This window comes from Ptiloglossa arizonensis, chromosome 3, assembly GCF_051014685.1.
Source record: "Ptiloglossa arizonensis isolate GNS036 chromosome 3, iyPtiAriz1_principal, whole genome shotgun sequence".
NCBI classification, from domain to species: Eukaryota; Metazoa; Arthropoda; class Insecta; order Hymenoptera; family Colletidae; genus Ptiloglossa; species Ptiloglossa arizonensis.
Window position 1 is genome coordinate 14013328 of NC_135050.1, and position 12808 is coordinate 14026135.

Here is a 12808-nt window from a genome sequence, read left to right on the forward strand (position 1 = left end):
CACGAAAAAAATCCCAATTTCCCGTAAGCTGCCCTTTCCTGCCGCAAGCTGTCGTCATATCAGTCACATTAAAAAACGTTTTTCGACTGTACGGTAAAAACCAGCGATACTTAATCTGCTTTACGACTTTCCTTTTACGGTGGTTGATTTTTATCATGAAAATGGTAACGTACTACGACGGTTAAGTATTGTTTAATTAGGCCTTGGTGTCCACTTGGTTGAAAAAAGGGGAATTATGTTTTTGGTAGATCGTCGTTGATCTAATAATAATTTGAGAAAATTGAGAACGATTTAATGTTTCTTCGGAGGAAGGGAATTTTCGAAATTTTCTACTGTTCGCAGTTGTTATTCTCTCTTGTATAATTTTTACACAAATGAGCTAACTAGAAGTTTCAGGTTTCCAATTCGATCATATAAATTTCAATCGTTCTTTTATGTAAACTAGAAGACTTTTGCTGAATTATGGGAATGGGCACGAACAGTTAAGAGGTTCGAATTGATTATACGTACTATAACTTTAGCATCGATAGGAATATTTTTGAGACTGAAAATAATAATTAGCATTTCACTGTCGAATTATTGTATTTGTGTGCTCCTTTTTCTACTGCTCGGTTTTAAAGTGAAAATAAAATATATTTCATTATTGTAATCAAATTCGAGCACGGTGCAAATATACTTACAATTGCCTTCAAAGGGAGAACGAAAAATGTTTGCAAATGTACTTTTGTACGAATCGATTGTTTTTATTCGACGATTTTAACAATCGACCTTAACTTTCGACACACTGCACCTTAGATTCGTTAACAGCTCGAATCATGACTAATTTCTCGACCGTCGCAGCTTTCTGGCTTCCCCAGATGTTCGTGCGCGCTCCACGACAGTGCGTGCACACGCAACACCGAGGGTTGCATTTGTGTGCACACCAGACCTAATAAAACGAGACCGTTCGTGACACAGGGCGGGGCTCATTAGTTAATTAAACAAACTGTGGGTCATGTGCACGCGATCGAAGGTCACAGTCCCCTTTTGTTAACGCGTACCTCGTTCTTCTGGTGTTTGCGAAGACAGTGTGCGATTAATTTCAGCAATGATTTTTCTGCCATTCGTAAGCAATCCCCGTAAAACGTTTCTTTCGTTAATCACTCAAATTACAACTCAGCGAAGAATGCATACTGCGACAAAAATTTGTTCGGTTCTGGAATTTCTTTACATTTGGAATTACCATCACCAGTTTCATTTCTTTTCTCTTCGATTAAAGTCAAATAACTCCCAATTTTTCGATGCTCCGTATTTCAGTCGACCGTGTTCGAAAATAATCTAAAACGATCGATTCTGGTACAAGATTTGGCTATTTAATGCTGTTTAGTAAATTAAAAATTTAACTTAAATAAACTGTGGACGAATTTGGTTTGGTAAAAATTTTAACGTTTTATTAGATTTCTAGTAGAATCGTCGCTAAGGCTTTCAAATATTCAGTTGATTGTAATCACGGATAGATATGTTAAGTTTCATTCAAATTCGAAGTACTTTGCAAGCAAATAGTATCTTTAAAATATGTGGCATCAAAATTTGACTATTATTACCATACATTAATATTGAATATTATATGATATTATATGTTTGATTGTTTAGTTTCATCAAGTAAGTGCTGATGCAAGTCCCCTCCATTTAAATTTCAATTACCAGAAAAATAATTAAAAAATGGTAAATGTCCTTTTCTGTGAAATCCACGCACACGCTTCCTGACCGAAGCACGCGATGCACGTGAGCAATTCTTCGAAGTTATATTAAATTACGAACTTAAATTAATTAATCATGGTTCAAATATTACTTGACATTATCCGGGATGGGAAATGTTGTTCGAATTCCAAGAATTAATTTAACACTTCTTGATATAAAACATTTATCCTTTTATTTTCCGAAACACGAATAAACAGGGCTTTACGGTTACCCTTGAATTAAAATTGGGAAAGGTCAGGTCAATATTTTGATCACTATAGCTCTACCGAAAATTTATGTAGAACAAAAAGCTTTCCAAATTTAATTTTCAACAATTTCTCTTATATGCGTTCCAGCTGTAAAAGCAACGGTAAACAATATATTGTACATTATACGGTTGACGTCAAACCCAACCTAAATTCTAAGATGAATATTAAATCCAAGAAATGCAGGATGGATATTTCGTTTACCATTGATTCTATGAAAAATTTGTGTACGACAAACAAGCTTCGAAATTCAATTTCCAACAAATTTCGTTACAGACATTTTTCCCGTAGAAGCAACGGTAAGCGCCATATTGTACGTTTCACGACGCGCAAGGATATTGCGACGTCACGCTGGACGTTAAGTCGGCTTATGGATACACTCCAAGTTTCATCGCGATCGGACCAGTCGTTACACCGTGACGATAACAAGCTGAACTCCGTTTCATTTACAAGGATTTCGCATCCTGGAGGCACAATCGACGAGAATAACGAATCAACGAAGAGCAATTTAATTTCACGTATCGTGGCTCTTGTAAACGCTCGGCTCGTTTTCTTTTCGTCGAAATCGCTGCTGGTTTGTTTGCGGATTTCAGCGTCGGTTATCGAGGTGACGATTGAATCGTCGTCGGTGAGACTGGGAATCAATCTGCAGACTACAGAGGCTGCAAATTGTCGCGGTAATTGCAACACGCCCGGTACACGCGAGAGGTACCGCTTCCATTGTGACGGTTGTTCGCCGGGTGCTATGTATCGACTGCCAATTAAGCGGGATGGGAAATTGTTGTTGTCCTTTCGGGAAAAAATATCGTTCGATCGATGCCCGTTTTTCGCGAGGAAAATTACAAAAAAACCTTTCCCAATTCCGTGTTCGCTTAAAGTACGCGAAGTTCGAGACGGAAACTTCGTTTGTAGTTTCACGGGAAACGATCGATATATTTATTTTCTCGCGAGAACCATAATTATTTACGAATCGACACGTCCGTATTTCAGGTAGCGAGTCTACACACTGGTCTGAATAATGAAACGTGATATACGTGTCCACTTAAATTAAGACGAAACGAAAATTATTGTGAAAAGGATTTCTATTTGGAGCCGTGTGATCCGTATCAGCGTGTAAGCGCCTTAGAGTAGACACCGCCTCGTGGAAAATAATTCCGGACAGCGGAATTAAAGGAAATGAGAATATTTAGCCGCTTTCGTCTCGCGAGGGAAATTGAAATTAAAATTGAATACGAATTCTCGGTGGAAATTTATCCTAATCTCACCGAACGTGTATCGACAATGTTACGTACCGATGGCTAGAACAACGCGCTAACAGATAATACAGATTCCGGGCTTCGAACGAACGCGAACTTTCTCCATAGACAACTTAAAAAATTTGTGAACGGCTAACGAAATTAGCGTCGGCATGTTTTAAGACACTCGACACCATAATCCGGGCAGAGAAAGTCCCCCGTTTACCGTGTAACGGGGCTTTGTAATCTTTTTACCTTTTAAGAGAGTTTACGTTGGCGAAAGAATCGCGTTCGTCGATTTCCGCGATCGAATCTCATCGGTTCCGTGACGCACGGGCCCGGATGCCATTATCAAAACGCTAATTGCACGCGAGCCCGGCTCGTTAAGATTCTATCTGCTCGGAACAATCGATCTGTCCGAATTATCGCGGTGTTCGTCTTTGTGGCGAGTTAATACGATTTTGATGGTAATAATCGGCCAGAGAGCCGGAAAATGTAGCGGAGCCTCGAAATAAATGCATCGAGTATCGCGCCGCGGATTCGCCTCTACGTGGAGAGCTCGCGGAAACTGGAGAGCGAGGGAATAATTAATCAGCGAGAAAAAAATGTCCTTTTGTTCCTTTTCGAGCGACCGAGTCCTCGCCTCGAGCACGCTCGACTCGAGCGTTCGATTATTCGGCAAGCATTGTTTGATTCGCGCCACCCGAGCCTCGCTCAAATACGCTTTAATGCACTCGCAGTCTCCTTTTCGAGCGTGCGCTGCCAGCCGGTGCATATCGCGATTTACCGGAAGACATTCATGGAAAACCGAGGGGTACGAGGGTCGGGACAAAATTATATGGCTGCTCGAGACCACTCACGAGATATCCCCCACCACGTCGTTCGATTACGCGTGGTGTAGCTCCATCTGTCGGCTGCTAGCGCGAAACCGTTGCCGAACAAAGAACAGACGTAAAATCGAGACAGCAACGCGAGATAGATTAACGGCTTGTTGCGCGGTGATATCTTCGAATTGTTTGTTCGTACGTTTTCAATGCTCGTGATCGTCTTGAAACGAGGGACGTGACTTGGATCTAAACGAAAGAAAGAATACACGTCGTGGAAAGAATTTTGGTAATTATACAAAAGTTGAAAGTTGAAAGAGGCACAAAATATATTACGCAAACTTTGATTTCGGATAAAGACAACGTGTTCTATTCGTAAGAGTTATTCGGATAAGCTTTTATTCGTGCAATGATAATTCCGTTCCGTAATTCGAGTAACAATTTTTATCAAACGATTTTGCCTCGTCTTTAATTCGTCGGTCGAAGCTATTGTACGGATAAAAATTGTGCTCATCACGGTGGAGAAAGTGGTTTCGAGCGATCGATTTCGTCCCAACTGTCGTTCTATTAATTCCGTTAATACCCATCCTCGTTACAATGCGAGCGACGCCATTAATGTTACACTTGTTTCGAGTGTTGTCGACACGGTACGCGAAGTGCAACAGTCGGCAGAAAAGGTCGGAACGTTTGCAATAAAAAGCAGAGAAATTAGACACCTCGGAATGGAGAAATCTGCAGACGGTTTTGCAAGAACAGCGCCGATGTGAAAAATCAGCGTTCGAAAATTTCGATTCGATTCGTTGGCTGATATCGAACCGATTGTTTTTACCGACCGCGAAGCCGAGGGCTCTCGTTATGGCGAATCGCGAAGACCGGTTCTCTCGCGCCACAATTGGTTAAATATGACGCAGCTGTCGGCGTCAGATTCATTGGCGATAAAAGGTACGCGAAAGGTTATCCGTGGCTCTCATTAACACTCGTCGAAACGCGCGAAATACAAGGTGTCCGTGAAGTTTGTTTCTTCGTTCGACGAAGAACAACGAATTTCTTCGTAAAACGAAAAAGTAATGGGGGAAAAAAAAAATAAGATGAAAAGTAAGAATCGTTTATCGAAGGAATAAAAACAGAGCTCCGCTTTGTCGATATTTCCGCGCGATTTAAGACATCGTTGCAATATTTTTAAACACACCTTGGAGGTTGCGTTATCCGCATCGATTCTTCGCGTAATTTTTCCACGCGCGTGATCTTCGTTCGATAGAGTAGGGGTTCGATGAAGCGTGGACAGAAATCTAAGGAGGTTAAATGTGGCGATCTATCTGTCCGTTTTAATGTCTATCTTACTCGTTGACCCCGTGTTATCCGATTTTATTGCCTTTCTTACCCTCGGATTCGCCGAATTACCAGCGCCACGCGCTCCTCTGCATTTGTCGCGATCATTCCTAGAAACAAAGTTAACAACATTTTAATCACTCGGGCAAAATAGATAGAAACTTCACAGACACCCTGTACTTTAGGCCGTAGATTCACTTTGTTCTTCTCTGTTTCTTTCTTTCGCTCCCACGGGGCTGTCAGAGCGATCTGTTGAACTCACTGGCTTGACTAATTAATTTACTAATTATCGTCGTTTAATTGCCGAAGCGTGAGCCCCTCGACTATTATCTCGAACGAGAGTAGACTTTAATACTCGTGAATGCTTGCGGAACATATTTTCTAAGGGAAAAAAGCGAGACTGGTGGGGAGGGGAAAACTTCGAGCGCGTTATAGTTCCTCGGAAGTACGTAAATTTAATTAAACAGCGGCTTCGGATATTACGTTTGTACACGAGGCAGCACGAATTCGCAAGACGACGGAAGAATTTTGTAATTAAAGGTTAATAATGAATTGCCATCGCATTCTATTTGATATCGTGCGTTTAGGGATGATTTGATATCCTTCGTTCCGGATGAAATTTAGTCCGGTGTGAATGAAAAGTAGTTCATGGAAACGACAGAATTGCAATATCGGGATAACATTATTTTATGTATAGTAGAGCCTCCCGTATTCGAACCCCCATTATCCGAATGGCCTAATATTCGAACAACCAAATAGGTTACACCTGATTGTGTCAAGCTCCTAAAAATGAAAAAAAAAAAAAAATGGTCGTTTGACGAAAAAGGTATTTAATCAAAAAACAAGGGAGTTCTACAATTCACTTTATCGTCAAGCATACGAATTTATCTTTATTCCATTTTTCCATTTCTTATAGTTTCAAACTTGAAGATTGATCTTTCCCATCGTTTTCGATATTCCCAAGAATATTCGTGACTCGAAAAGTTACAAAAAGATAACAACACTGACGCAAATTACGAAATTTCTTTGTTTCTCGAGTTCGAACAACCTTGGCCCTTAATCCGAACAAAGTGACTCCACGCGATTGACCGTAACTTTAGCACGAACTAAAATTTTCTACTAAAATTTCACTGATTGATAGTTCAATATATATACTATTAATTAATACGTAGGTAAAGATTCTATGAAATTACGCATTCGGAAACAATTTCTAAAATCGCGACCCGTTGATAATTCGCAACCGACGATTTATCGTCGGTGACTGTCTACTGTCTAACGAACGTTTGGAATAGAAGAAAAAGGATCGTTGTACTTTGAAAAAGTGACTATTATCGTTAACCAGTTATCTCGTAATTGACGCTTTCGCGAAGTAATGGCGCGGGGACACTGTTGCCGGTCGACGTTTCGAGAATTTCGCTTGGAATGATTCCGTCGTTTGTTGAACCGAAACGAGGCAAAATTAGAGCGAGTGGAATCTCAGCTAAACTAAATACAAACGCAACCGATAACGATGGACGTAGCCTACGCGTATCGTGTACGCGATAAGAGGGGTGTAAGAAAATTATTGAAAGTGTGACGACAATCGTTGGCATAGAATTACTGATTACCGCGTTGACTGTCTTGACCGTTACATCACTCGTGTCAAAGGGTCAGACGCAATTGTTTTCGCCGACGCCACCACCATCACGGAAATCGCGATTTTCGTCGGTAGCTGATACACGCGAGAGTGGCGAACACATATTGGCCGTCAAAGACGAGCCAGTCCGATAATTTATGCTGTTCGATCAATCTGGGTTACCGCGTTATCGTCCGCTTTGCGTATTCGCATAATCATCGGGGGGTGAACGAACCTAAGTTCGATCGCAATCGTGGTCGACCATATTGGTGAAAAATGCACGAGAGTGGCGAACGAGCGAGAAATCAACGATCAAAGTATACACGTTGCATCGATAGATTTTTAGCGATAAGATTCGAGAACAATTCTGGGAAATTATTTTTAAACGTATTCGGGGTATTGTTGAATTTCTCGAACGATAAATACGCGTTGCAGGCGATCGACGTTTCTCTGGACGGTGGAACACGAAAGAAAGGGTTGGTATTCGGATGTGTTTCACAGGTTGCAGAATTCACGGGACAGATAGAAGGGGTTTTGAAGTGCTTTTGAAACGGCACGTTGGACACTAGATCGAACGATACTATCGCTCCAGTTGAAAATCATCGATACGGTATATTTCGTTCGAAATGTTTCGAAAGTCGATCCGATTAATTGGAGCAAGGCGCGACGATTAGATTCGAGCAAAAGTAGGATATCGAGAAGTCGAATAGCATCGAGGAAATATTCCGATCGTCGAAGGTATATTTTTCACGAACTATGGTGAACGATGGATCTCGGTTGAAGGTATACGAACGAGCTAACAGCGTTTAGATTTCGAATGGTGCATGTGTTACCGAAAGGAATTTTTATTCGTATTTTCGTGAAAGTACAGTCGAAGTTCTGAAAACGAGTACCCGAGAAAAATCGCAAACAGCGCCGAATATCGGATATAAAGAGACAAAGACTTGCAACGGAATTAAAATCCGAGATAAATAAGATATCGGGCGATACGGTAAACGATATCCAATTTGATATTAATCGAGCGGTGTTTTATCCGAGGAATCGCAACGTCAAACACCAAATGTAAACGGCGTGTACGAACTTAGTTTGAAACAAAATTAAAATGCGCGATAATTAAGATATCGAGCGACGTGTGAACGATATCCGATTAGAAATTAGTTAAATCGATTATTCAAATTACTATCGAAATAAAAATCGAATTTCAAAGATACTCGCGTAACGAATGTTGTGGCTAGAAATCGATGCAACGGAATCGAACGGTATCAAACCTCTGATAACACGTGAAAAACGTAACAAAATTTACTTTAAACAAAATTGAAACACGAGACAATTAACACATCGATCGATATCGCGATATCGAACTAGATATTAGTCGATCGTTGTTTTATCGAATCGTTGATTATTTAAATTACCATCGAAATGAAAATCGAGTTTCAAAGACACTCGTTGAACAAACAAACCTTGCGGCTAGAAATCGATGCAACAGCATCAAACGGTATCGAACCCCTGATAGTACGTGAAAAACGCAATAAAATTTACTTGGAACGAAATTAAAACACGAGACAATTGAGATATATCGCCATCGCGATATTCCTCCAGATATTGATCGATCGTTGTTTTACCGAATCGTTGATTATTTAAATTACCATCGAAATAAAAATCGAGTTTGAAAGACACTCGTAGAACAAAAAAACCTTGCGGCTAGAAATCGATGCAACAGCATCAAACGGTATCGAACCCCTGATAGTACGTGAAAAACGCAATAAAATTTACTTGGAACGAAATTAAAACACGAGACAATTGAGATATATCGCCATCGCGATATTCCTCCAGATATTAATCGATGGTTGTTTTATCGAATCGTTGATTATTCGAATTACTATCGAAATAAAAAATCGAGTGTCAAGACACTCACCGAACAAACGAACGTCGCGCCTGGTAATCGATACGATCGTTTGGTAGAAAAATTTCCTAAAATGAGAGACTCGCGCGTACAGTTCGTAGAGTTATGTAAGTAACTTTGAAAATATCGATAGACGGGCAATCGAATCGCGCCTAACGAGAATGAGAAGCTCTAATGCGTCCGCGGAACGTCGATAACCGTATCGAACGACATTAATCACCGCCTCTCCGTATCCTCCGTTGTTCCCGACGCGTTTGACACGCTCGGCTCGCCACGACGACACGAATCGCAACGCGAATTAGTTGCGAACCCCGGGAGAACGATCCACGAGGCGTTGAACGGCGTCGATTGCAATTTATCAAATCGCCGTTGGCGCCCACACTTCAATCAATACGAATCTTCTGCTCGGTCCGTGAACTCTCTTCCGTGCGTTTCGCTCGCGGAACGATGGAAACGCGCTCGCACACGAAACTGCGACTTCATCGTCCGAAAGGTGAAAACGCGTATCCATCGCCCTTGATGAACCCGTGACAAAGCTCTAACAACATAATTGTGTACCTCCCCTTTGTACCGTGCCCGTACACCGATAGTTGCTTCAACGTATCGTTACCGCAACGAACGTATTTCATTTGCCACGGCGAAACATAACGAAGTAATCGTTCTTCAACTTTTGATCGTTTTGCCGAGCACAATGGGTGATCGAATTATTACGAACACTTTGAGACTACCACCTTGTCCGAAGTTTCCTCGTGAATGGAATTTAAAAGGCGTAACTTGATTCGCAGCAATGTCTCGCGACTCTTCTAAATCTTTCACCACGAAAAGAAATATACGTGTCGAGATTTGGTCACGTCACTCTTCTCCTCGATGAAATTATCTGCGTTCAATTAATTTCACGATTAGTTACTATAATAGTAACGTTGCTTATATATATATATACAATTCGTATACCTAGTATTACGATATCGTTAATTAAGAGGTTAATGGAAACGTTATTCGCATTTACATCTACTTTGAAGAATTTTGTTCACGTACCTTGAAGGAAAACGAAAATTTCCTCGCGGTGGAAAAATATACTTCCACGATTGTTAAACCGTCCGCGCTAAATTAATTTCATACTATATTCTCTAGTAACGATGCTTAAGTACACGCGTAAAAATCGCAAAAGTATCGTCTTACAAAATTGGCTTTAAAAATCTAAAAGTTTATCCAGTATTTCCTCCAACTCGAGCACCCGGAACGGTATCGTTAACCACGGTGAAAAACGTTAATAGAAACGTTCCCCGTATTTTTCCGCGCGAAGAATCACCTTCTCCTTTATGGAGGGCGCGGCTAACGTAGAGGTTCTTTGGATTTTTCCGCGTCAAAAATGATCTCCGGCTCTCCTCGAACCGGCGCGCCCCCGCTTGCAAAAACATCGATCGGCTATCGCAAGGTTCGTGAAAAAAGTAACGCGTACGGAGCAATACTCTCTATCTCGGGGATCTCTCCCTCGCTTGGACGCGTTCTCGTAGCTCCTCCGATCGCGCGAAATAATTTTTAACGACGATAACGGCCTAATGGACGCAGCGCGTAATTCCCCCGTGCACGTCCAACCCCCTCGTCGCGGCGACGTAGAGACGGAGCCGCGCAAAGTACACCTACACGCAAGCGTGGAGCGCGCGTCCGCGTGGAAAACTCTCGAGGCAAGAGGCAAGTGTGTTCACCTTAAGGCTCGGGGCCTTTAGTCGAGCGCCGTCGTACGCGCGGTGAACATCATGCGTTCCCGCTCCCTGGTTACCGCGCATGCTTCTCGGTCGTCGTCACGAGCTCGCGTCGTCGATCGGTGAACAGAGAGAACTCGATCGGTGGAAAGAGAGAACCCGATCGATGAACAGAGAGAACCCGATCGATGAAGAGAGAGAACTCGATCGGTGAAGAGAGAGAATTGAATCGGTGAAGAGAGAGAGGATCGAATCGGTGAAGAGAGAGGATTGAATCGGTGAAGAGAGAGAGGATCGAATCGGTGAAGAGAGAGGATTGGATCGGTGAAGAGAGAGAATTGGATCGGTGGAGAGAGAAAAACCGATCGCTCTCGACCCGTATGTAAACACGAGTCGACTGTTGCGCGTCGCGAGTTCTTCGTCCGTGACTTTCATCGTTGTTTACCAACTGATCGTCGCGAGTGCTCGTCGTGGGGGGAATAGTGTTTCTCTGAGTGACACGTGTGCTTCTCGTCCCGGGAGTACAGCAGTACATCAGCAATGGTGCTTTGATCCGTGAGATGCCGATCAGAAACAGCGAGCTTGATTGGCGGAGATCGACCTCGCTGCCGAGGGACCCGAGAATGCTCGGGAGTTTCGGTAGCAACGAGAGCATACTCGGTTATCTGACCGCGAAAGGTACGTTGGACTCGTGCGCGGCGACCAATTAACGCGTTAAGCGTCGTGTCAATCATCGATGACTGACTACACTTTTCGTTCGTGTCGCGTCTTTTCGTACCGTTCTATGGATCTTCGCAACGGATCGTTACAGACACTCGTCGGATGTATCGACTGCTCTTTTTGATGAAAAATTTGTCGTTTCAAGTAAAACTCGGATACAAATCGGATAATCTTTGGTTTGGAGTAGAAATCGGATACAGATCGAAACATTTGTCGTTTTGAGTAGAAATTGGATACAAATTGAAAACTTTGTCATTTCAAGAAAAATTCGGATACAAATCGGAAAATCTTTGGTTTGGAGTAGAAATCGGATACAGATCGAAAACTTTGTCGTTTCGAGTAGAAATCGGATAGAAATCGGAAAACGTTTGATTGTGAGCGGAGATGGTTACTAATCGGAAAGGAAGACGAAACAGGCGTGGCGGTTAACGCGTTAACGTCCATTGCGAGATTCGCCGCTCGTGAACGAACGAGATCGTCGTAGGATCGAGTTAAGTCATACTCCGGCGTCCACGCGCGTCCGTTCTGCACGCCCGTACGATAACTCGCGGCGAACGAGAAAGCAGATAGAAAGTGGCCTGTCGTTGTTCCGCCGAGAGAACGAATTCTACGTTTCGAGATCGCTTTCGTCGCGATAAGAGCGTTTTGTTCTTCACCCCCTTCTTTTATTTCTTTCTTTTTTTTTTCTTTTTCTTTCTCTTTTTTCCTTCGTTCGCTATTCCAGGCGCCGCCGTTTCGTCGGCGCATAATTTTCAACGCATCGCTGGCATTAGCGACTCCGCTTTCGTCGAGTCGAGTTATCGCCGTTGCGATTATCCCGTTGAGAACGAACGAATCGTTGCTTCGAGTTTCCGCTTAGTCAGGATACCGGAGCGTAATGGCTGAGCCCGATGGTTTTGTTTTTCTGCTTCCTGCTAAATTGGAGGATTCCAACGGATCGGTTCGCCCGCGATCGTCTCGTTTCTGGGCAACGCTAAGGAAAAGGGAGCGCGTATTCTTGGAACGATATAATTCGATGCTGGAGAAGGTTCCCGTAGGGTGCGCCGTTCGTCGAATAATATTCTGTCGTTATTTTTCCACCTTGTATCGCGGACACGGGAGAAAGAAGTTCCTTATCGTTGCGTGAATCATCGCTCCCGGGGCAATAAAACCGCGTCAGTTTAAAAGGTGATTTAATTCGATCGATATGCTCGAGAAATACGGCTAAAAACACGATTTTCGAGATTAGCGAAAATACATCGTACGGTTGGGCGAGAACGATTGGTAATGGGTTAACGTATGTTGGCTGGTATCGGAGTGGGAAATGCGAGAAGGCGTTTGGCAACGGTCTGCGCGATAAATTGCGGGAAAAATTGATCGTAAATAATTTCTGAAACGTTGGAGTACGTGGAGGACACCGAGAAGGAGATAATTAGAGTTTTCGCGAAGAAGACGATTGGTCTCGCGAGAAGCTTACGGAAATGAACGAAGATTTGTTTTTCATTTTCTTGGAGT

General features: G+C 42.6%; 1 protein-coding gene across 3 annotated transcripts in view; it reads left to right on the forward strand.

The window, feature by feature from the left end:
- The window catches only part of LOC143144705 (uncharacterized), a 323901-nt gene that overhangs the window by 290458 nt on the left and 20635 nt on the right, over positions 1-12808 (forward strand). Inside the window, exon 1 of one of the 3 annotated variants that reach the window (XM_076307378.1) lies at positions 10640-11272. The exons of the other annotated variants lie outside the window; for them this stretch is intronic. Coding sequence (XP_076163493.1) covers positions 11155-11272 — 118 coding nt within the window. The 5' untranslated portion in view covers positions 10640-11154. Of the gene's footprint in view, positions 1-10639; positions 11273-12808 lie in introns of those variants that run through there. 3 annotated transcript variants of the gene reach the window in all.